Source organism: Abramis brama (assembly GCF_963993115.1).
Source record: "Abramis brama genome assembly, chromosome: 2".
In the NCBI taxonomy this organism is placed as follows: domain Eukaryota; kingdom Metazoa; phylum Chordata; class Actinopteri; order Cypriniformes; family Leuciscidae; genus Abramis; species Abramis brama.
In genome coordinates, this window is record NC_139964.1 from 59,325,416 (window position 1) to 59,351,905 (window position 26,490).

Sequence of the window (26,490 nt, forward strand, 5' to 3'; positions counted from 1 at the left end):
AATTCGTGTTTTTGTCATTTACTGACAGGGTAATACAACACAATATATAACGTAATAAATGTGTATACATTTTTTTTTTTTTACTTAATTTGCGCTGTTGATAACCATTGGTCTATAATAATATTTTCTATAAATAACTGTTTGGCACTTTTCTCTCTTTTTTTGGCAACTTCAGATGTATTTTATTATAATCTTATATATAAATATAAGAAGTAGGTGAAACAATAGAAAGAAGAAAAAGTTAAACAATGGACCTTTAGACCTTTTTGCTCTTCGTACGCTCTCTTGTTGTCATGGTGATGGGATTGTTGACGTGACTTCAATGGAGGATCAGCAGGTAACGTTACGTTGTTTGAGTTTCTAGTGAGTTTTTTGTCAAGTGCGTTTTGAAATATGAATTTCAATTCAGATATATTTGAATTAACAAACAAACGAATACCTAAACCAAAGTATTAAATATGAAATAAAACACTCCTTTTAATGGCGACGTTGTGTGTTTTACAGTGTCGTCAAAATCTAACGTTAACTTCCGGTATGTTTTTCATAACAAACCATCCATTGGAAATTTCCTCAGTTAACGTTATTTGCTCTTATATAAATAACTGATTTATGTTGAAGCTCTAAAGTTAAGCAGGAGAGATGGGAACTTATATATTTATATAAATTACACATAAACACCATGTATAATAATTATACAAGACTTTTAAAAATATTGTTTAAGAGAGTAACGTTACATTACTATTGAATGTCACACTGAAGGATACTGCTTGAAATGGCATGTCAACTATCCGCTCACAGGTGTAGATTGTGTGTTATGATCAAGAATCTCGGTAAAGTCCAGTTGGCATGGAGGTGGTTCATTCTGCCTCAGAGACTTTCTCCAAGAGTGTGAAGAAAAAAAACTTACTTCCTCTAAGCCAACTTCTGGAGGACACCAGAAAGAGTGGAAATGTCCCCCATCACCTTCTGGAAACTAGTAAGTTACACTGTTGTTGTTTTTAAAATCATATTTATTTCTTAAACATTATATCTTTTAGCAGGCCACCAACAATTCTTGTATCTTATGAAACTGATAAACATTTGTCATTTCACATTAATGTATAAATGTGTCTTTGTATGTTATCTTTCAGGGGTGTTTGCCAAACTGAAGAGTAACAGTATAGTTCAAGCCGAACCATCAGAGCTGCACTTCAGTGGCTTTGAAGTAGGAAAGGATTATAGAAAAATCCTGGTTTGTTTTTATTTTTTTTTACTTTGTTCATATTCTTGCTAAAACCGAATAGAATACATGTTTAGTGTGAACTGAAGTTTTTTTTTCCGGAATGTTTCATGACTCATGTAATGGTTATATAATGTGACTTGTTTGTGTCAAAATTATTTATTATTTAATTCTAAAGACTTGACTGGAGACTCCATTTTCTGATTCACATTACAAAATTTCCACTGATAGTACTCTGCGGTCAGTGGGAAACATCTCATGAGTTGTAGCTGAAAGCGACATTACAGAAGGGGAAGAATATGAGAGGAAGTATGATGTAATGACAAAAGCTGTTGTTTTTTTCCCAAGAAACTTGTCAATGTCTCCTCTGACGTGCTCAGTGTCCACATTTTACCCCCTCAGACAAGGCATTTCCAAATTAAGTACACCAAAAAGGTAACCATCAACTGACTTACAAATATCACTTTTACAGATAGGCTTTAAAAATTGTATATAATATTCCTGATTATTTTAGTTTCATGAACAAAACCTGTCGAGAAATGATTGGGCTATATTTCTTTATTATAGTTTTATTTTATTATTATTATTTTTGGCTTATTTTATGACCATTAAGATTATGAAATTCACTCATACCATGATGTTCAAAATATCAGCCAGTGCTGATTGTAGTCCCTGTTTTAAATGCAGTGCCGACTGGTTCCGGGTCTGGCTTACACTGTTACAGTGCTCTTCCGACCGGATGAGTGGCGTTACTTTTCTGATAACATCAGGATTCATGGCATGGTAAAAACATTTTTTTGTCTACTATTTGGCCATCCAAATTCTGAAAGGACTCAGAACAGCTATGATGTGTCTGTGTTTTGTGTTTGTGTCAGGGAGAGGAGAACTTACTGGTTCCTGTTCATGCGTATCCTGTTATCAATGACCTTCACATCCCATCTCACATTATTCTTCCCCCAGTGCCACTCGGGCAGAGGTATACAATAATTATCATATTACACCAATAACGTGTAAAATAACTGTATGATAACATTGTTGTTATAAAATAACTAAGATATATGTAGATACACACTATTGTTCAAAGGTTTGGGGTCATTTTTTTAAAAAGAAATTAATACATATTTTAACAAAGATACATTACATTCAATCAAAAGTCACAGTATAGACTTTTACATTGTTAAATAAATGCTGTTTTTTTTTTTTTACCTACTATCCTGAAATACATTTTTTTTACTTGCTATCCTGAATCCTGAAAAATTTCCACAAAAATATTCAACATAGATAATAATAAGAAATGTTTCTTATACTTAGAATATTATATTAGAATGATTCTGAAGGATCATGTGACACTGAAGACTGGAGGAATGATGCTGAAAATTCAGCTTTGCCATCACAGGGATAATTTACATTTTAAAATACATTCAAATAGAACACCGTCATTCTAAATTGCAAGAATATTTCACAATATTACTGTTTTTACTATATTTTTGAAGCAACTTTGGTAAGCATAAGAGACATAATTTGAATTTCTTTTGCTTTTATAGTGCCAGTCATGTGATTCCACTTGGCTGCAGTTGTCCAATAGACTTTGAGTTCCAAGTGCACTGCCTTGAGCCCCATAAGGCCTTCACTGTAAGACCGCTTTCAGGTAACCAGTTTCCTTCACAATCGACATATCTGCTGTTAGAGAGCAATGAAAACCAGTATAAGTGCATAAATACTGATAGAACTCTAGTTGGTGATCAAACATATACTGGACTTACTTTGTATTTCATTTACTGTAACATCAATATAAATAACAGATGTTATCCGTATGTTAATCAGGGATCATTCCAGCAAATGGAAAGACCACGTTAAAAGTGACATTTACACCTCTGCGGTATGGTACAGCTGACATCACACTACAGCTGATCATCTCTCAGTTCAATTCCAAACCTGTCGTCTGGACAGTGACGGGTTCCTCATCTCCATACCTGCTGCTCAGGTAATACAACAGGAAAAATAAAAGATTCCAATGCACTGAAAACACTCATAACACCTTAGTAACCAAATAGGAACATGCTATGTTATTTTTTACAATAGCATTTACATCCTAAAAATGTTAATGTTATTGTAAAAAAAAAAGTAAAATGTTGTGTAAATGTCTGAGTTCAGATGCTTTTGCAAAAACATTAATGGCATTTTTGTTCTCTATGCCTCAGTAAACCTGATGGAAATGGTGATGATGATGATCATTTTGTTGAAGAACGGAAGACTGCTGATGGAAAATCTCTGGCTGTTACATCCCATCATAAACTGAAAATATCTCCTTCCTTGGAGAAGGTAAGAAATTATATTATTGTTCTTGTTTTTATTTATATTCTGAAAATATCAGTTTCAACTATCAAGTATTTCAGTGCTGGTTTGGAGTAACAGCCAAGCCATGCTGTTTACCAGCAACAATTCTGGTCATCCAGCATGGTCCTTTTAGTTAAGCAAGGCAACCAGCACCCAAAACAGAAAGTCGTGCTTGTCTTTTCAACAGGGTCTAAATGGTTTTAGGCTGTGCAGATGCAGGAATTTGAATTAGCTGAGGTCAATTTAATTTTGGGCCTTTAAAAACAGTAGCAGTAGCGGTTTGTTTGAGATTGAATTACAAGTTTAATTTTGTTGTTTGCACTGAGCTTACTGAATTGAATTAGAATTGACTGCACAGCCTTTCAAATGTGGGAAACACATACACAGAATTACAATCATAAGGCAGCAAAGATTGTAACTGTGGTATTGTTTGATTTTGTTAGATTTTTTTATTTCTATATTAAAAACTCTATTTGTTTTATTTAAATCAGCAATTTATGTAAATCAAAAGATATCAATCAAATGATAATGTAAATTAAATGATAATGAAGGAATGAGTGCTGGTGGCTGGTGGGAGTTCTGGTTGAAACTATCATGCAGCAATCACATAGTGATTCATCATGCATACAATCACATTATTCTGTTTTTACTCTTATAGGGCAGCAAGAAGAAGAGCAAACCTGATCCACAACTGCAGGTTTCCACCACAGATGTCACCACTCATGCAGGACTGGTTAAAATGCTTCTCCAGCCACAAGACAAAATAAGATACAAGGACCTCCGGGAGGGTAAGAACACCACAGTACTCATCCAGAGGGCCTATGAGGTGCATGTTAACAACTAAAACCGTGGAAATGAAAGTTTGGCAAAGGCAGCAACTGCCATGCTGGAATGCTGATGTGTCCACCAGGCTTTTTAACTTGCATTGGTCAACCAGCTTCAAAGACCAATGTTTTTGCCCTTGAAGGCCCCGATTTACTTGATGCAAATTTTTTTGTTGTTCTTCGTTTCGAGGTGAATGGAATTTCGAAATATACTGTTAGCGAACATCCCGACACTGCCCACACTGCTGAGAGCGAACTTAAGATGAATATGTAAATATGTGCGCTTTCCTCTTAATAACAAAATAAACACACACAAAAATAACAGCGGTGAGAAAATAGCTGTTAAGAAAGCATCTGATCATAGCGATGTGGATATGTTTGCACAAGCTCTGCAATTTGACTCTCCAGTCGAGTCAAGTCACTTTATTTATATTGCACTTCATACAATAGATGGCTTTAAAGCAGCAGCTTTACCATATTAAACATGAAAACATTGTCTACTATAACATGAAACATTTTCTACTATAAAGCGGCTCTCCAGTGTGTTCATATTTTTACTCACGGATATCTGACCTTGACAGATTGAGCAGAAGAAATGAACCGGAGAAGAGTTCCACGTCAAAGAAGGCGGAGCCACGGAGTACACTATTGCGTAATCGCTTTGGCAAGCTGTTTCAAACTCCCAAAACAAACTCCAAACGAACTTTGTTTTGGCCTGATTTTGTTCTAAATGACTTCACATGACTTCATGTTCTTCGATTTCGCTTGAAGTATATCGAGGCCTTTATGGCGGTTCACCAGCATCTAACCAGCACTAAAAAGCTAAAACTTGCCCTGACCGGCATGGAAATTGTTGCTGATGTGATCGAATCTGGTCCTTTCAGCAGAGTGGAGTTTAGATAATAATAAATAAAGTCCCATTTTATGCCCCTTTTGCAAGTTACCCAACCTGAAAATGGCCTTTTACAGTGGTGCTTTTCTTGAATTCTAAGGCCATTCTTTAGCTTACATTGTATGTACCACTTTATTTTGTGCTGCCCTCATCAGTCATCACAAAATCTGATGACAGAAGTAGAGATGAAAAAAGTCTCTCTCTTTTTCTTTTTTTTTTACCTGACTCTCAGAAACAATTCTTAACCACTCTGGTGTGTATGATGCCAAATATGTGATATATCACAATAACAAAAACATTGAATTATAGACTGACTGTTATGGCTGAAACACATATACAGAATTCAGTTTTAAAAGATTTGGATTAGATTTGTTAAACAACATACAACTAATCAAATATGTAATGATGTGTCCAGAAACCACAGTTATTTAATTCAAGATACCCGTATGTTTTATTTGTTGAAGCCTTGTCTTATACCAAGGTTGCAGACCAGACAAGAGAGATGAAGGAAGCTGCGTTTTTAAAGAAGGTCCAACAAAAGGAGGAGAAAGCCAATCATATCCACTGGTGTGTTGCTCCATGTGATTGTATAACATATATGACAGATGACATATTCTGATTTTACATACAGTATAATAAAGTGAACTGCAAAACCCTTAAAACTAGTGTGTTTTATCCTTAGGCAAGTTGATCTGGGTGACGACCCATGTTCAACCAAACAAAAACTTAAAATTTTGAAGGAGCAAGATGAGGCAGTTGCTGCTTTCAAAGTAAGCCAGTGAATTGGTTTGATTCATATTAAATATTTTTTTGTCACTTTCCACTGAATGCTTATATACTTAATATGTGTGTTTCAGCTAAAATACAGTGGTGAGTCAGTGGCCTCTTCAAGATCTTCAACGAGACTTTTCTCAAGGCGAATTTTAAGAGATGCTGGACAGGTACGTGCTAGTCTTTCTTATTGACATCTTGATCTTTAAAAATCATGTTTCTAGTCTGTATCTTTCGTTTCGGCTCTGTCCTAATTTGCATGCTTATATTACAAGTATGTACTTCACTGATGTAAGAAAGTACACAGTTTTGAGTAGGTAGCAAGTAAGTATAACAAGCTCATATCATAATAAAATTGCGTATTGATACCATTTGTCACATACAGTTAGCATGTAAATGTTAGCATCTAGCGGAAGTCATTATATTAAAATTCATATCTTTTAGACTTATTCAACAGCTCTGTGTTATAGTTCCCAGAATGCACTGCTGATTTCATCAGGTATGGCACTGGCCAGCTGGAGGTCAGACAGAGAGCACTCAGACTCTTCCAGCAGGCTGCTCGAAAGGTAACATAACTCGTAACTGAACCTTATAAATGTAAATGAATTTGAATGTTATTAAACTATTATTTAAAGCATTACTACGGTGCTTGTTTTCAACTCACTGTGCTGATTATCTATATAAAATGTGTGACAGTATTAATATGTATAATAATGTTACATTGTGTTGTGTTTAATCGAGGTTGTTCTTCAATGTCGTATGAACAAGAGGCTTGTGTCATTAAGAGAACTTGTTCGCAAAACCAGGAGTCTGCAGGGAGATAAAGAATTAGGTTGGGATTTTATTGTTATTATTTTAATTAATACTTGTATTAAGCAAGGGCACATTAAATTGTATAAAAATGACAGTAATGAGTTTTACAGGGTTACAAACAATTTCTTCATCAAAGACTGTTTTCAACATTGGTAATAATAAGAAATGTTTTTTGTACATTAAATCAGCATTTTAGAATGATTTCTGAAGGATCATGTGACACTGAAGACTGGAGTAAAGTCATCTACAGGAATATATTACATTTTAAAATATATTCAGATAGTAATCAGTTATTTTCGTAATTAAATCGTAATAATATTTCTTTATTACTGTTTTACTGTATTTTTTTTAGAAATTAAATACAGCCTTGGTGAGCATAAAATACTTCTTTCAAAAACATTATAAAAAGCCTATTGATATAGTAACAATATATAAAATATGAATTAACTATAAACTAATAGTTTGCAAATTATTTGTTAGTACTTTATTACTGTATACTTATTATAAAGTGTTACCTTTTGTATACCCCAGACTTTTGAACGACAGTGTATATTGCAGTTATGTCGTAACAAGTCATATCACCAAAATATATATTTTTTAGATAATTATCTGTTGTTTTGTTGTAGATGGGGATGAGAAGCCACACTTTTTTAAGCTGACACCAGAAAAACTTCTGCCCATTACCTTCAATACATTTATACCTGAAGACCAACCTGACGAACTTGTGAGAGACTGTTTATGATTATTCTTGTATGACACAATTTTGATGCAAAAACTAGAGTTCAGTATTTTCAGTTACTGTAAATAGAATTGAAACATATGAAAGGGGTGCATTTGTTCGACAAATGCCCAAAAGTTTCAGTTCAACATTTGAGATGTGCAATATCAGGGCACATTTTGTGGCATTCAAAGCAATGTTGTGTTGTGGCTTTCAGGCTGTGAATGCATTGGGCCAAATTCCTGTAAGAATGCCTGAAGCAGATATGAAACTCAGGACTCCATTGTTCGATCTAAAGGTACGGGAAGAAAGCGCTTTCCCCACTCCTTTATTGTCTGGTAGGAAATTTTTTGCCATGTAATTTTTCTTGAAGTTCCTGTAAATGTCCACTTTTGGCTTGAAATGTCAGATGTGGTTTTGTAATATGTATACATTTATAAAAAAATACAAGAGTGATGTTCTTATGTGAATGTGTGTGTATGGTTGAGTGGTGAGACACAAAAATAAATAAATAAATAAATACACTTTATTTCAATGGTCCACTTTAGACACTTTACTAACTTTGCAACTACATGTCAACTAACTCTCAGAGTATTAGTAGACTGTTAGTTTAAGATTAGGTGTTAGGGTTCGGGTTAGCAGAATAAGTTGACGTGTAGTTGCACAGTTACTTATAGTCAGAGAATGTCTGTTGGGGGAGCATCAAAATAAAGTGTTAGCATATATTAAGCAGACAGTCTACTAATACTCTAATGACTGGTAGTTTACATGTAGTTGCAAAGTTACGTGTAGTTAATAGAATATCTTAAGTGGAACATCGAAATAAAGTGTTACCAAATCAGGAAATGCCACATGAAGGCCATTTACTAATCCAAAATGGTGCTGAGTTTATAAATGACAGTAGTACTGTTTTAATGATATTTAACCATACATTTCATATCATACATTTTAATATGTATTTTCCCGAACAAAAATTTTAACAAACCAGCCAGTATAATGAAAATTGTGCATGTCTATTTTTAAGGTTCCCCAGCGTTACAGACTGATGGGTTATCAGCCATTATCTGTCTATGATGCAGCAGCAACATTCATTCCTCCTGACCTGTGTAGGACATTACGCACCGGAGCACAGGTAAACAGGTTATTTTTAGCCATAAAATTGTTATATTTGTTTACATTAAAATAAATCTGGAAACAAATCTAACTATTGTGTTTGGTCTAATCGGCATTGTGTTGTTACAGGATGAGCTGTTGCCTGTGGTGACATGTCCATCTGTAGAGCTCAGTGATGATGAGGAAGATAAGAATCCAGAGGACGATGATGGATCACGTCAGGATTTAGGTCCCACACTTAGTTTCAGTGCACCTGAAGCACTTCTCAGACTGCCCAACGCCCACCCTCTCCGGATCTTTGTATGTTTTTTGAGCCACCTATCATCATCTGCTGAGAACGCCATGCCTATTCTGTGAAAAAAGCAGGGTTGTTATCATTAGCTTAAAGTAGAATCATTAAACAACCTTTTCATTACCTGAAATAATACATTAAAATTTAAATTACACTAAAATAAAATGTATTTTATTTTACTACAGCTAGTTGCCAAAGCAGCATTTCTCAATTTCATTTTCATTTAGACATATCATAGACATGTTTGAACATGGCTCAGTCTTACATTGTTTGAATTAATATGATCTTTTTTATAATTTTTTTAGAATCCTGCACCATGCGTTTATGCCTTCAAACCAGCTCCACTTTACCTGGAGTGTGACCTGGACTTTCATTTGTGTCCACTGCCACGATACACTGTCCCTAAGGGCAATGTCGTGGGTGTGCATGCCCCTCAAACACAGAAGAAGTTTCTAGATAGAAAGGTTTGTTGAGACATTTTTTTGCACATCGTTCACAAAGAGCAATCAGTGTGGCTTTAAAATGAAGTTTTCTGTCATAGCTGGTACTATATTACTGTTTGAAACGAACAGAAACGATTTACATTCATCCTGTAAACATTTGCTTAAAAATATCAAACGCAGGATATAATCAAAGGGATTATGATGTGGAAGAAGTTTCCCTGTATGGCCTTAAGCACTTTGTTCAATATTTCGACTCTAAGAAGCGACTGCGCCCCACGCATGTAAGTATTGCACGCACTCATATAAACATTCATTTGTTGGCTTACCTCTTATTTACACATGCAATATTTTTTTATATCTAGGCGTGACCCGTTCAGTGTTGTCCTGCTGCCTGTGGAGGCCCCTCCAGCTCTTCAGGGTCTGCCCGACAGCATCAGAGACGAGATTGTAACTGGAGGGTAAATATAGATTAACACCAGCTTGAATAAACCCTCCGTTGTTGATTGTTCGGGACGCCATTTACAGATTCATGCTGGTTTGATTTCTCTGGCAGGTCTGAGAGCTCAGAACTTTGTCTCACTCCTGAGATGATTGAAGCAGAGTTCGGTCTGCCTGCGAGATCTTCAGCTACATCTGTTAAAGAGGATCAAGATGAAGGCAATGGGTTGGTACAATGGGTTATCCAATGTAACATTTTGGCTAATTGAGAATTGCTAATTGTCTTGTGCTTTATCATGCCCAGCATCATAATATGCCTACTTCCATACTATATGGTTGGTGAAAAACAGTATGTGAGCAAAGTAGTTTGTCTGAATTCATAGTATTTCAGAAGCTGAAAAGTACCCAGATGCACATCCACTGGACTCTTTAATATCCCATGAGGCAACGGGAGGATTTATGAATAGTAGTGAAGCGACGGAACAGACGCTGTAGGTCACATGATAGTGACAACATGGCGAATGTTATACATCCGAATTTAATTCATACTACAGTGAGGAAAATAAGTATTTGAACACCCTGCTATTTTGCAAGTTCTCCCACTTGGAAATCATGGAGGGGTCTGAAATTGTCATCATAGGTGCATGTCCACTGTGAGAGACATAATCAAAAAAAAAAAATCCAGAAATCACAATATATGATTTTTTAACTATTTATTTGTATGATACAGCTGAGAAAATCAGCTGAGTAATGGCTAACATTATTAGATCAGTCGGCTTGACGTTGATGACAAGATCCATAATTCTTAGCAAATGTTGCGTCATCAAACTACGCCTTTGTTATTGTAAAGAGGTTAGCGACCCCTAGTGGCGAAAAATTCCATACTCCATTATACTACGTTTAATGGTCACGAAGGAAGTTTAAAACCAAACGTAGTACCTACTAGACCGCTATTTCTGTCATTTTGAGGTTGATATATGGTTGAATAGAAACATAACCTAAATCTTCTCTGTCTGCAAGTCTCAGAACTCCAATAGCACCAGTCGCCTCTGCAGGAACAACAAGGTGAGCACCAGCACTTTAATCATTAATCCATCTCATAATCCTCATTTTGACAGGGTAATTGGAGAAGTAAAAGCTATAAAACATCAATTCATAAAACAAAAAGGCAGTTTTTGTTTGTTCTAGCATGCAGGGGAAGTTGATTCCACCATCTGGGCATGAGAACAGCAAATTATTTGCTTTGTTGTGCAGGTTACAAAATGAAGATGACATGAGATGAACTTTCTTCCTCTCTTTAATTTTTGGATCACAGCGACACACGTGAGCAGCCGCCGGAGTCAACACAGAACAACAGACTGGGACCAAAAGTGCTGGGGAGATTAAAAGAATTGAAATCTACTGGCAGAGTCAGCTGTGCCTCGTCATGTGACAATAAATAGCACTTTTATCTTCAAAAGAAAAGGAAATGGACAGTGAAATGCAGTGCTATCTCAGGTAAACGTGCAGATTTTAGCAAAATACAATGACAAGCCACCAGATGGCATTAAATGTCTGACACATAAAACTCAGCAACCAAAAAGATGTTATGGTCAGTGTTTGTATGGAATCTCAAGTTCAGTTAAATATTCATCATTCAATATGCTTTCTAGTAAACCTAAACTACAGAAAAACACTTCGTCAGTCAAGGGTGTCGTTTTAAACGGTAGATTTACATGCATATGTAGAAACAACTCATATGAGCATAATTTGAGGGAAACAAATCAGAAATAGTACCAATTTTTTTGACAAGTTACCATATATAACAGCAGTCCTCTATTTGACATGAATTCCAAGTTTGTGCAAAGTACGGTATATTTTTTATTTTAATAAATTTGACATAATAACGTTACTTTATATATACTGTATATATATATATATATATATATATATGACTAATAAACAAAACAAAAATGTGTCACCTTTCTTTAATTACAGCAGTCCACGATTTTTTGTGAATTCCAAGTTTGTGCAAAATATATTTTTTATTTTAATAAATTTCACATAATGTACATTTTTTTAATCTTAAAATATTGTTTTTATTTGGGAAAAAAATATGTATGGTTTTTTACTTGACTGCAATGTATGTTTTTGGCAGAAATTTTCACTAACATGACAACTTAATCCAGCATTTCCATGTGGTCGATTCAGTGAGACATTGATTATGAGGGAGAGAGTGATGAGGCTTTGCAAGCTTCCGTTTTACACGCTCTGGTTTGCACTCAAGCAAATGCCAGCCTGGGTCTATTCTGTCTGACAGTCTCTCATCCACAACAGTTTTGCTGCACTGCTCTCACCTCCACATTCACCTCACAATAGCGAAACGCTGCTTGATTCCTGTCCCTGAGGACACCGGGAGAAAGGCAGCCTAATTAGCACCCTGTATTGCACGAAGTTGACACCCGACAACTGTCACGTCATTTGCATTACAAGCTGTTTTTGTAATAATAATTGTGATAATTCTCAGCTGCTTTCCATAATCAACATCTCTCAAAAATGTATCTATAAAAAAAACACAAATATATGATTAAATGCATGAAAACATTTGAAATAAGTCATTGAATGCCTCAGTACATGACAAAAATATCTTTTTGTAGTATTCAAAAAACAAAACAAACAATTATCATAAAAAAATACGCACAGAGACGCTGATACCTAATTTAATTTTACATTTCAGTCTATGTTTTCCTCTCAGGAGTCAAAACTGCAGTGTTTGCATTTCCAGCACAGCTAGCCTTTAATGTTTGGTAGATCTAATTGTTGGTCTACCGTTCCCAATGGACAACACGCACTGAAGTCATAGGTTGTCACATTAAGGGCAAGTCTGAACAGGATTATGCCCACAACAACTGCACAGTTTAATTATTTGGATTAATTGTTGATAATTTTTTTTAAAAAAATTAATAAATCCAAAACAAAACAATAAATACACACAGTGGACACAAAATGTTAGGAAAATTTCTAAAATATTTTTATTTATTACAGAACATATACAGCAATTTTTCATTAGCTGAATGAAAATAGAATATACATACAAGAACAGAACATGATGGACTAAAATGGGGAACCCTCCATTTTATTCTCATATATATAAAAAAAATGAACTTAAAAACCCTCGATTTTATTACATTACAGGATGTTCTGCTTTGGTATTTATGTTCGCTTAGTAAAAGCAAAGCTTTGTTATAGCAGATAAGACAGCAAGGCTTGGGAACAATTCCTGAAAACTTGTTTGAAATTTAAACTGCATCAAAAGTTCAAAACTGAAAGATATTGTGCAAATTTACTAATGCTGGTTAAAAACCACTTACAGCATAACATCTCACAGAGAGTATAGCTGAACAAAAAAACCCTTAAAGTTCACAGTTCTACCATTTTAGGCATCACACATCTGATATTCAGACACTGCAATACTCCATAGCAACAGCATCAGGAACCAAAATAACCAAAAACAGAAGATGATCTTGGTGCATTGTTGTCCAAAATTACTTCTTAAGACAATCCTGCATTAGTGAGGCTAGAACAGTCTGATCTGTCATTGTTTACACGCCTTTACAAATTAGGTTTAGGTCTTGTGAAATGCCAAATCTCTGACTGACTCGTCTATAAATAGTACATGTTGCTGCTGTGCTATTTTGAGATCAACCAATTCCTCTCAAATGATGCCAAATTTCTCTATATGGGTAAATGTGTAATCCGTGTTCTTGAGACATGCTGTGAGTTCAGTCTATTTCAGCATAAAACTATTTGTCCTTCTTATCCTCCACGACCTCAGATAAATCCTCCTCCCTAAGAATCTTCACTCGGGCCTCCATGTTGGTGATCCTCTGTTTGATCTTTGTCTGGCTGGCTGTCCAATCTGCCATAAGACGAGCGAATTTAGTCTGCATCACATCTAAATTTGTCTCCATTGTGGAAACCTTTTCCTCCAGGTCCTTCGGGTCAGCGCCAGCATTGGCTGCAGCCTCATCGATAAGATTGTCTTTCATCAGAATAGCCCTACCTTTCTCCTCTAAAGCCTTCTTTGCTTCTGGGTACTCAGTTAATGCTTCCATCAAGTCATCTTTCGAGAGTGCGAACAGATCGGAGTATCCCACGCTGCGTATGTTAGCAGTCCTGCGGTTTCCGGCTTTACTTCCTTTGATGCCGAGGATGCTGATCTCGCCAAAGTAAGCACCATCACCGAGCACCACAAACTGCGTAACGCCATCATCCGCCACCACAGCTAGTTTGCCTTCTTTGATAATGTACATCTCCCGCCCGATGTCGCCCTTCTTGCAGATGTAGTCGCCAGGACTGAAAACCTGCGGTTGAAGTTTGAGGACAAGCTCAACTAGAAGCCCTGCCTCACAGTCCTGGAAGATACGCACCTTCCGAAGGGTTTCCAGATGCACGTTGATGGCGATCTCCGCCTTGAGTTTGTCTGGCAGGTTCTTGAGCACTTCCTTTTCATCGCAGGTCTTCTGTTCCGTCCAAAGGTAGTCAAACCACTTCACGACACGGGCCTCCAGATCTTTGGTGACCTTTCGGAACTGCATGTACTGCTTGATGGAGTCAATCTTGGCCTGGAACTCCGCGCGGGATGCATTCATGTTGGAAATCATGGCACCGACGTTACCAACAATGGTGGCGAAAATGAGCACGCCGATGAGAAAATCAGAAACGACAAATAAATACTCAATGTCTCGGACAGGCGGTGGCGTCTCCCCGATTGTAGTGAGCGTGAGAGTGGACCAGTACAAGCAGTAGATGTACTTCCTGGCAAGACGGCCAAATTCAGGGTCACTGATGTTGGGGTACACCCAAGTGTCTGATCCAAAGCCGATTGTTTTTGAGATGGCGAAAAAGATGCAGCCGTTCCAGTGGATGATGATAAGGATGTACAGGACGAGATTGCTGATGCGAAAGATGTTGGGGAAGTTGGTTCTGGTTTCAGTGCGGTCGAAGAACTCAAACAGACGAGCCATTTTGAAAAGCCGGTTAAATCTTAGTTCGGGATTGTTGTACCCCACTTTCAGCATTATTATGTCTGTCGGTATCATGGAGAACACATCATATCTGAATTGCGGTGACTTTTTATATTGTTCCCAGAGCTTCTTAGATTCTCTCACCAGTAATCCTTGCTCCAAGAAACCTGTGAAAACAATTGCAAGAAGTTACATACATTGTTTATTAGGGATGCACGATATATCGGCCACCATATTGGCATCGGCCGATATATGTTCCGTTTTAATGTTATCGTTATCAGACAAATAAGAAAATTTGGTTGATATATTAAAGCCAATAAATATATTATTTTCTTTCAGTTGAGACACTTAAGATGCACACTGTTCACCATGATGGTTTTTAATTGGTTGAAATATAACTGGAATCACTTACATTTACATTTAGTCATTTAGCAGACCTTTTGTCCAAAGCAACTTACAAATTAGGACTAAATTAAGCGAGTCATCGTGAAGAGGCAAAAAAACAACGCAAGAAGTGCTCAAAATACGAAGTTCAGTCATTGTTCAGAGTAGCATAAGCGTATTTTCCTTTTTTCCACTTCAAAAAAGGAAAAAAAAGTTAAGTGCAACATGAGCAGCGCAAGTCTGTCATATAGGCTACATAAAATTATAATGAGAACATTATAATAATTTTGTACTTGGGACATGGCTTTTAATGGTTAGACTTTTGTTTTTGTAATCAGGCTCTCAAAAAAAAAAAAAAAAATTGGATTTAGATTTATCTGCCAATATATCGGTTATCGGCTTTCAAATATAAAGAATTATCGTTATCGGCCAAAATGTTCATATCGGTGCATCCCTATTGTTTATTATAGGATGTTATTTTTAGCACTGACAACTTCTTTCCCTGTAGAGCAGTGATTTCAGAAGTTATGTTCTGTAGTCTAGAGTTGTAGAACAATAGTAATAATAATAAATAGTTTTTGAATGAAAATAACAATAAATACAGTATGATTTCAGTTTGCATCTTGATTTTGTGTTCTCTGTAGCATTTGAATTTATAAATAGATAATTTTATTACATTATTCAGAATTGATTCATTGAAATATTTTTAAGTCAGCCTGCAACCCCTTTAGCAGTTTGCTGAACCACTGCTTTAGATACATTTTTAGTTAATTCACTGTTATAGTTAAATATGACAAAGTGAATACAAACAGAGAAAATTTGAAGAATAATCTCACCTGTCCTTGATCTCACAAATGTGTCAAGATAGTAGATGGTATCTGATGAATAGTCCAGAACTAGCCATAGGATTGTATAATCATCCTGCAGCTCATTAAAACAGGATCTGGAAGAAAAAAAACCCCAGATCAGAACAGACCGAATTTAGCATTACATTAGAGCTATCGCCACACAACAGCACCAGATTATTCTTTGAAGTACAAAATATTATTATATCTGGCTTGCTTAGTTGGGGACACTTAATATTCAACAAAATATTGACACTATTGGATGAGAACTGAACTGAGCTGGACAATGACATCACTGTTTTCTGCAGAACTGCTTTATAAATGAAATTAACTAATTTAATAATTGATGATCTTTACAACGGAAATTAATCGATACTGAACTGACTGAGCAATGACAATATTTGAACTCTGAAATGAACTCTGTTTGCATCACTGAATCATTTTCCTGTTAGCACTGTAAAAAGCTGCTTTGAAACAATCTGTATTTTATAACGTGCTATATAAATAAAGGTGACTTGACTTGATATATTTCAGAATATAGTTTTCTTGTTTGTTTGATAATTAGCTGTGATATCCCTATTATTTTAAATAACATTTAAATATATTTTATATTAATATATTTTAATAATTAGCATGCAATATCGTGGAACTTCTAATAACATTACCTGGTAATAAGCATCATTAGGTTGTAGAAGACAGGTATTGCCACAAGGGTCAGCCAGTGGTAGTACAAATCTGTCGCTGGATCCATTATCCATACATGTTTTCTAAAAAAATAATAATAATAATTATACAAAGTTCAGGACTGAACAAAGACCTAAGTTTAATTGCATTTAATTGAGATAAAATACTCACGGTTTCTCCTCTTCCTTCTTTTTATCATCCTTTTTATCATCTTTCTTTTCATCTTTTTTCTCATCTTTCTTTTCGTCTTTCTTCTCATCTTTCTTTTCGTCTTTCTTCTCATCTTTCTTTTCATCTTTCTTCTCATCCTTTTTTGGTTCTTCTTTCTTCTCATCTTTCTTTATCTCCCTGTCATCCTTTTTGCTGCATTCAAATGATGATGATGAATGAAATTTAGTATGTAGCAATTAGCATAATGTATTTAAGCACAACATGTAATAATATTTAACTTTCCCACATACTCATCTGTATTGTTGCAGTTGTTCATATTCAGTGTTGCAAGAGGCCAATGATTTGCATTGTTGTTGAAGCTGTAAAGACAACAATAACGTAAATAGTCTTGTTCCTGTAATTTGATTAGGGATACAATATGAAATACTAAAACATTATGAAATAATGTTGACTACATTGAATTGGATTGGATTTACAATTGGATTTAAATGGATCTGTTAAATGGATTCAAATGGAGTTAAATGGAGCTGAGAGTACTACATTGTTTTTGGTAGTTGAAAGCATTATCAAATTAATCTAAATATTTAATAAATCACGCAAGGGGAGAGAGATGTGAAGAAGTTGTGAATGATGCATTTTTGAATTCTGTGTTAATCTTATAGCTGTAATGCATTTCATTCTGTTAAATGTGAGCAAATAAGTAGCAGTATATTCCAGTAGACTAGCAGTATGACCAGGACCATCATCAGGAAGGGTTGTGGTTCGAATACTAGGACCGAAGAAAGTGAGAGTGTGACAGACAGCAGAGGATTATAAGGTTATCGTCAGCACATCCTCTCTGAGAAACACTTAATCTCACCATAGATCAAGAGACATTTCATTAGCGCTGATTATGTTTCCTTTCAAAGTATTTTTTTTGCACAATTAGTTTGTTGGAAATGCGGAAGTTCACACCTTCTCCAGAAAAGAAAAAAATATATTTATGGCAGCAGCTTTTCACAAATTGCACTAAGTGCATATAGTGACAGATGCTATTTACATTAAGTGTCAATCATTGTTAGATACTGTTTATAGCCTACTTATTTATATTGCAAATAGTGGCAGATACTTTTTGCACCTCTTTGTATTGTAGAATATTATAAAACAGATAACAATATATTCAGTGTTTATGATTAATAAAATCTAAAATGGATGCTGCCTTCTTGGAGCATTACTTGTACCTGTCACACTTAATAAACACTTTATTCCCACTGTTAAAAACGCGTTTGGCACTTTATCTCCACTTTTCGATTTCACTTTTTATTTAAAGGTCCCGTTCTTCGTGATCCCATGTTTCAAACTTTAGTTAGTGTGTAATGTTGCTGTTAGAGCATAAATAATATCTGTAAAATTATAAAGCTCAAAGTTCAATGCCAAGCGAGATATTTTATTTAACAGAAGTCGCCTACATCGAACGGCCCGTTTGGACTACATCCCTCTACTTCCTTCTTTAATGACGTCACTAGAACAGTTTTTTGACTAACCTCCGCCCACAGGAATGCTCCCTCAACTCTACCGAAATTCGTTTATGTACTTGCGCACTTCTTATAACTTACTGTGTTTACTCAGCTCTTACGGTGATTTTCTGAAGTAAAACTGACGCTTCATCTTTTGTGTGATGTACAATAAACTTTATTAAACTCATCAGTATATGTTTGATCATCATTCAGACAGCAGACTTGTAGGCTATTAATAAATAATGGATACATACAAGCAGATGACAAATACGTTATAATAACCGTAATTAAACTACTAAACTATACCTGTTCCATCTCTATACAGCACTCTGACTCTGTAGGCATTATTGTCCGACTCGAAATGAACACCGTTACTGAGAGTTTCTGATATTATCATCATTCCGTGAGATGAAATTGTCCTGAGAGACTGAGCGCGAGCTCATGAAGCTCCGCCCCCTGGGCCGTGCAGCAGCAGCTTATTTGCATTTAAAGGGCACACACTAAAACAGCGCGTTTTTCTGAGCCCCAAAAAATGACAATTTAAACATGCTGTAAAAAATGATCTGTTGGGTATTTTGAGCTGAAACTTCATATACACACTCTGGGGACATCAGAGACTTATTTTACATCTTGTGAAAAGGGGCATAATACGGGACCTTTAAAATAAATGCTTTTCCGAGCTGATATGCGATGATAAAATATAGAAGAATAAGTTCGGAAAAAGACAGAATCGAATTCAGGTCGGTCGTACCAAGCGGACGTAAAGGCCGGGACGCACCAAGCGGACGTCGGGCCGTTTTTGAACGTCGGTCGGCTTAGTTTTTTCTGTGTGTTCCGCACCGTTGGCTTTAGAATCGGTGTCGGCCGTCGGCGAGAAAGAGAACTCTGATTGTCATCTTAAATGTGCATTTAATGCACTAATATTTTCATAATAACATGAGCCGACTGGAATGAAGAAAGTGATCAGCGTGATTGATATTCAAAAATGTAAGCAAATGCTGCTTTGTTTACGGTTTGCATATGTGCAGTCCTAGTTTTGGTTTCCCTTTTTTGAATGGCGAAAATAGACTATTGATGCCTGCTGATACAGACAGATATTTACTTACACGCAGGCTCAGAACGCACATGCTACTTAACAGTTGCCTTTAGTCCTTTTGGTGTGTTCAGGCGCAGCTTTTTGGCCGAGACGCAGCCGGCGAGAGTCAACAACACAGTCCGCTTTCATCGCCGCTAGTTCTTTGCCCTGTTTACACCTGGTATTAAGATGCGTTTTGGTCGACTGGATCACAAGTGGGCGACGCTAAATACAGGTGTAAACGGGGTCTAAAAGTTTTGAGCTTGCAGAGGTAGTCGAAAATGCATTTGACCGGATTGCTTTCGCAGTGTAAACGCTCATGTGGTTGAATATTTATGGGAAGCGCGCTAGCCAGATGGGATTTAAACTTTGTTGGCTGGAGACCCAAGTTTAGTTTGAAGACGAAAAATGTACCAAGTTCAGTGTTCTCTCGCCATTCCTGATTTGTAACACTGTGTTCTATCAGAGCAGAAACGAAAGCTGCTGCTCCCCGTATGTTCTTCCGTTGTTTCCTTTGCGTTCATATGTATATCGCGCAAGCTTATTTTGTCCATTAGTTTGAAAGATCTGAAAAAACACCCATACATTTACCCGCCCATAGACCCTCACTTCGAAGAAAGGACAGAAGTGTTTGAAAGTGGACAAAAGAGACAGATTAAAACACCAGGTGTAAATGGGAATGTGTCTCCAACAAGTAATCGTGATTAATCGCATCCAAAATAAAAGTTTGTGTTTACATAATATATGTGTGTGAACTGTGTATAATTATTTTGTATATATATAAATGCACACACGGATGTATACATTTAAGAAATATTAGCATGTTTATACTATATATAGTATATTTCTATATAATATAAATTGTATATAAATATATATATATATATATATATATATATAATTTATATTATAGAAATATCAATATTTTATATATAAATAACACATTTTTCTTAAATATACATGCATGTATGTGTATTTATATATACAAAATAATTATACACAGTGCACACACATATATTATGTAAACACAAACTTTTATTTTGGATGCGATTAATCACGATTAATTGTTGCACAGCCCTAGATCCGATCGACCAAAACACATCTTAATACCAGGTGTAAACAGAGCTTTTGACGTCGGCTTGATGTGTTCCAGGCTTTTCTTGCTATGCCACTGATCCTGTTATCAGCAGGATTTCTTCTGTCATTTTGTAGGGCTCAATCAGACAATGGTGGGCGGAGTTAGTATAAATAGCATCTGCCAGCAAGGCAGACTCTTTGCACTTGGTGTAAATAAACACTCCGATATAATACTCAATAAAATCACTATTAAACTTTATAAAATCAAAACTGTGAGATATTAACCTTGCAATTGTGAGATAAAAAGTCATGGTGGAAGTTTCCATAAAAATGCATGGTGATTATTTCCAATTTAGTTGTAAATTTACGATTGTGTACAAATATTTTTTGGAGGCCACTGTGCACACGGTTGCATTTTCACTCACTTCCTCTTGCGCAGTTGGTCCTGTCCTCTGTCATCCCATGATGCATCCTTTTGCATGTCTCCAGAATCGCTGCATTCAGAAGCTTTACATTTGGTAGACCTTCCTCCAAACCTCGGGATGAACTGGCACATCCTGAAAGTGAAGGTACAGTGGCTTATTAAAATCACTTATGATGCACAAACAATTCTCAAATCTCTAACAGAGCAAAAGATCAAATCACCTGCCCATTAGTCCATGGGGTGGCTGATCACCACTGCAAAAGAGACAAATATACAACAAATAAAATATTAGGACTTTTAATTATTTAATTGAAGTGAGAATTGTTCTAGATGCAAAATAGTGATCGATTTGTCTATATGTCTGCGGTATATCCTCAGACCTTTCTCCTCTCTCGATCCATTCAATAGCTGGCTCAGGAGTGAAGGCGGATCTTTGTGAGGGGTATGACTGTTCTGTGCAGATTTTAGCCATTTTCTTTCCTGTTAGACCATTCGCTGCAATTGGATCACATCTGGAGCATTTGTGAAATCACTCCTGTAAATTGAAATGCACTTCCATTAGTGAACATACCTCCACATGCACAGTGGTTCTAATCCATTTCACATAAACAGTCTTCAAATTCATGAATAAATAGTATTACAGCTAATTTTATTAGGGTTGAAGTGAAGCATTTTCACATTGCAACACTTTGACCATTTTTATCCCAAAAAGATTAAAAATAAATCCTTGTTCTATTTTAAAAATGGACAGAAGGATAATGGATCCTATATACATGCAAAACAGATGCAAGTGTCTACTCTATAAATACACACTGCAGCTCAAATGCCAAGTGGGATCAGGAGCGTCTTCCAGGAAGATTAGCTGTTTAAAGAGCCAAAAAAAAAGAGCCTGTGGTTTTTGAACAGGAGATTTCTGATTGAGACAGGTAGGTAAAAATGCTAAAACGGGATTCCTTTAGCCAAACATGCTAGGATCAAACCTGTAAGTGCTTAAACTTGAGAAAAAAAAGAAAAAAACAAGTATACCTCTCTGAATATTTATTTGCAATGTAGCTATTCTGATATAAAATGCCTTTTTATTGTTCTAATTTTACATCTCCCAATTCTGACTTTTTCTCACAATTGCGAGAAAAAAAAAGTCATAATTGCAAAATAAATTTGCAATTGTGAGAAAAAAGTCAGAATTGTGAGTTTATATCTCGCAATTGTGACTTTAATTCTCGAAACTGCAAGTTTATATCTCGCAATTATGATATTTCTCAGAATTGTGAGATATAAACTCTTAATTGCGAGTTATAAAGTCCCAATTCTGAGGATAAAACGTCAGCTCACAATTCTGACATTTTACCTTTTTTTTTTTTCTTATTATTTTCTTGTTTATAACAAGCAATTGTGAGTTATAAAGGCGGAATTGTGAGATATAAAGTCAGAAATGCGAGATAAACTCGTAAATCTGAACTCGAGTTTATCTCGCAATTCTGACTTTATAACACGCAATTGCGAATTTATATTAGGCTATAACACACAAATCTGACTTTATAACTCGCAATTGCGAATTTATATCTCCCAATTCTTACTGTATAACTCAAAGTTAGTTATAAAAAGTCGCAATTACACTTTTTAATATTGGCGGTAACAAGCTTCCATAGTAATCGATCGGCTACAGCTCCACGACTGGTTTTCCATTTTACCCTCTGCTAATAGCATTAGAGAAACCCTGAGCTTTTTTTAATAAAACGGTGCTTTATTCGCAAATGTTCTGTAGGCTACGACATTCCGATATTTTACACAAGTTAAATTCGGAACTTTTGATGGAAATATAGATAGTGAAACACATCCCAGTGTCGTTATAGGCTAATATCTTATCATATCAGCGCTTTTGGAATTCCGCTTGACCAATCAAATTCGAGGACCGAAACTACTAGAACAGACAAACAAACAATAAATAAAGTAAAGTGTAGAAACAATGTGTTTGGGAATTCAAGCAATTAAGTAGCCTAACTGCTATAAAATATAAAATACTACAACAGAATCACACTCAAGTTTACCTGTAGAATTTGATGAGAAACTGCGTGACCCCCCGAAGCAAATTAATCCACAGGCTTCTTCACATCAGCGAAATCCTATTCCACATGTCTTGCAGGTTCAGAGATGTTAACATGATATGATCTTCACTGCGAAAACAAAACGCAAAGGCAGTGTCCTGTCGAACTCAAAGCGCAAAGTAGTTCTCGGGTGGATGATGGCACGTGTCTTGCGCTCGCGGAGGACATCCAGTTCCTCCTCCTCCTCCTCCTCCTCCTCCTCCTCCTCCCCACAACACACCTGAGCAGTTATTAGTCTACACCGAGAGGATGCCAAGACTTTAGAGTCCAAAACATCCGAGTCTTAGAACAGAGTAAGTTACAAGTAAGTAAGTACATAAATATCATGTTTGCACGGCATTATGATCATTTGGAACCAAAACCTAATATGAAATTAGAATCCTCTATGCGTCAAATGAGATCTTATAGATGAACCGTATAAACTCTGATTCTTAGAGTCATATTGCATATCGTATAATATTTATCTGAACATTACTTGCTGTTTTGGAATAAATGTAAAGGCAATATATAAATGAAAACAACAACAAAAAAAACTTCAAATTCCTTCTGAAGCTTGGTATACCTGGCAGTTTATCATAATCATATCAAAACTGTCCTGTTGGGAACTTTATAAAAGATTTACATTTGTTTTTTGTGCTGAAATTCTATAAGAAAATATTCTTGCAATTCTAACAAATATAAGCCCATCTATTATTTTATAAAGAGTTCAGATTATACTGATTATACTCACCACCGTCAACATAAATAATCATTCCGATATTTGTACGGTATGTGTATGTTCCATTGTTTCAGAATTTAATTTATTCAGTGTAACTAGTCATGAATCTGCATGCTTCTCTTGTTCCCGGGTGATCAATACTGTGCCCTGGAAGGTAAACCAGTTAGTTGAATGTGTTAAATAATTAAGAAGAGTTTATTATGCCAACTCAGCTTCAGTTAATGGACTTGGTGCTGTATCACTGGCCTGTCACAAAGCGTGGCTTGCTTTCAGTTACAGTAGCAAGCTGTCCATGATTTAGGTTAACAAATTATTATTTTTTTGTCTGTGTATTTTGCTGTTTAATCATCTTACAATGATGGCAACACATTATACTACCAATATAGCTTATGTTCTTTTGCCCTTTAACCTTTGTTAATGCTTTCTACACTCTCCTCCACCCTCAAAGGGAGTCCTAATGGCTTGTGCCATAAACCCGTAAGCATTCCTCTAGGAAACCTCGCACACGACTGCTTTACGAAGGAAAGATCAAGTCCTGACCAATACCTGGAATCTTGCTTTAGGCAGGCTGTTAATCTGGGTTTACCCACTAATGCTCTTTCTTGGATCCAATGTTAAGAAGCTGTCAGACACAGTTGAAGACAGATGTCTATCTATCTATCTATCTATCTATCTATCTATAGTTTTCATAAGACGGTCAATGCATTACAGAACAAGAACGATTGTTTTCTCAATTTTTGTACTTTTTTTTTTTTACATTTTTTTTTAACATATTGTGAAAACATAAATATCTAATCATTATGGTAAAATTAAGACATGCAATAAACAGTCACACGGCACTATGGTTTCACAAAGCTGTTCATTTGTTATTTATCTCAGCCAGATCATTTTCTAAATTATGCCAACTTTAATCTAATTTTAATTTTGTTATATGTGACCCTGGATCACAAAACCAGTCACAAGTCGCACGGGTATATTTGTGGCAATAGCCAATAATACATTGTATGGGTCAAAATTATCGATTTTTCTTTTATGCCAAAAATCATTAGGATATTAAGTAAAGATCATGTTCCATGAAGATATTTTGTATATTTATTTTTGTGAGTGAATGCAGCAAAATCATGAACATAAAAACTTTAAAGGCAATTTTCTCAATGTTTCAATTTTTTTGCACCCTCAGATTCCAGATTTTCAAATAGTTGTATCTCGGCCAAATATTGTCATATCCTAACAAACCATACATCAATGGAAAGCTTATTTAATCATATTTTAGATTATATATAAATCTCAATTTCAAAAAATTGACCCATGTGACTGGTTTTGTGGTCCAGGGTCACATATGTAGTTTTGTGAGGTCCATAATCGCTCAACATTGAACTGTCCAATTAAATCAAGCTAATTTGCTTGTTTCAGACTGTTAATGTCTCAGAAAGTAAATGTGTGTTATAGCTACTATCTGTCTTGTTGAATGTTGTGATTATCATTAATTATGAATGTATATTGATTATCTTTACTCATTAGTGAAACTGTCTGATTTGTTGTGACCCCCAGTGTGATTTTTGCTGCTTATTAAAGACAGTCATTCTCAGACTACACTTTGAGAGGAGATAAACCACCATCAATCAGATTATGTTTAATCTTTTGAAGTCAGACTTCAAACAAGTGTTGCAGAGCAGATGCTAGTCTCTAATCACTCTCAAATGATAATGAAGTAATTCCATTGGAGAAATCAATATGAAAAGAACTGTGTAATACAACATTTGTACAATTTGACATTTTTCTTATTTCAGTAAAATGTTAATTGTTATAATTTGATGAGGTCTTTGCTTTAAGGTTAATATCATTTTAAAATAATTTTAATTTTAAATTTAATATTGTTTAAAACATCACTTTGATTTTTTGGTCAGGTATATTTCGTTCCAACTTGGTCTGCTAATCAGTCCAGTAATTCATATTTTAATGAATTAGAAATAATTAGAAATATTTTTCTCTAATGGTACACCCACTGAAATTAAAATCCATACAAAAAAAGAAGGTAACACTTTATTTGGTGACGTAGTTACATGTACTTACTATAGTAATAACATAAAATTATGCATAATTACAAGTAACTAACCCTATAAACCAAACCATATCTGCAACTCGTATATGTAGTTAATACTCAGTACTTATTTGAGTAAGTACAATGTAACTACGTCACCTTAAAATAAAGTGTAACCAAAAACGGATAAAAATCCCAAGTGTTTAGATTTACCAGATGTGTATTTCAGATATGTTCCTCATAAGAACAACATATGAGAAAAGAAGGAATCAGTACATGTTCCATATTTTCATGTCCTGTTTAGTCCAGTTAAGGTTGTTGGTTTGCAGATGACTGCTATGAAACATCAAACATCTCCAGAGATGGGATCTTGTTTACTGGTGATTGCTGTCCTGATCTAATTGCTGTGTGGTTATAATTGTTTCAGTCCCCTGACTCCTTACCCAAGTTCTTTCCTTTATAATTACAGAATGCCTCTTTAAAACTAAAAATAACAGCTGTAAAAAATAATTAAAATTTGTAATTATTAAAAATGATAATACAACTAAATGCTAAATGCTCAAATCTTGTTGAGCCAATGAAGTCTGAGATTTGTGTATCTTTT

The 26,490-nt window shown here is 35.5% G+C and overlaps 2 protein-coding genes across 2 annotated transcripts; one reads left to right on the top strand and one right to left on the bottom strand.

The window, feature by feature from the left end:
• Positions 1-846: 846 nt before the first annotated feature.
• cfap221 (cilia and flagella associated protein 221) lies at positions 847-11,142 on the top strand (the record flags this gene model as incomplete). Its single annotated transcript, XM_084106662.1, has 24 exons — positions 847-976; positions 1,131-1,231; positions 1,568-1,654; positions 1,907-2,002; positions 2,095-2,195; positions 2,764-2,867; positions 3,044-3,203; positions 3,421-3,541; positions 4,215-4,344; positions 5,737-5,839; positions 5,955-6,042; positions 6,130-6,213; positions 6,514-6,609; positions 6,785-6,875; positions 7,483-7,580; positions 7,792-7,872; positions 8,599-8,706; positions 8,817-8,987; positions 9,285-9,443; positions 9,603-9,703; positions 9,785-9,880; positions 9,976-10,086; positions 10,881-10,925; positions 11,115-11,142. The coding sequence occupies 24 exons, from the start codon at positions 847-849 to the stop codon at positions 11,140-11,142; spliced, it is 2,490 nt and encodes an 829-aa protein (XP_083962788.1).
• Positions 11,143-12,848: 1,706 nt separating this feature from the next.
• Positions 12,849-23,319, bottom strand: LOC311068471 (cyclic nucleotide-gated channel alpha-3). Its single transcript, XM_084090946.1, has 9 exons — positions 23,071-23,319; positions 21,403-21,557; positions 21,244-21,276; positions 21,024-21,155; positions 17,241-17,309; positions 16,951-17,142; positions 16,761-16,862; positions 16,087-16,193; positions 12,849-15,033 (listed from the first exon to the last, which is right to left on the bottom strand). The coding sequence occupies exons 2-9, from the start codon at positions 21,492-21,494 to the stop codon at positions 13,643-13,645; spliced, it is 2,118 nt and encodes a 705-aa protein (XP_083947072.1). The 5' UTR covers positions 21,495-21,557; positions 23,071-23,319; the 3' UTR covers positions 12,849-13,642.
• Between the last annotated feature and the right edge of the window lie 3,171 nt (positions 23,320-26,490).

Coding starts and splice junctions, on each gene's coding strand:
- LOC311068471 (XM_084090946.1), bottom strand. CDS start 21,494: ATGGCTAAAATCTGCACAGAACAGTCATACCCCTCACAAAGATCCGCC. Junction 16,863..16,950: donor AAGAAGGAAGAGGAGAAACC/GTGAGTATTTTA, acceptor TTATTTTTTTAG/AAAACATGTATGGATAATGG. Junction 16,194..16,760: donor CTAATGATGCTTATTACCAG/GTAATGTTATTA, acceptor TTTTTCTTCCAG/ATCCTGTTTTAATGAGCTGC.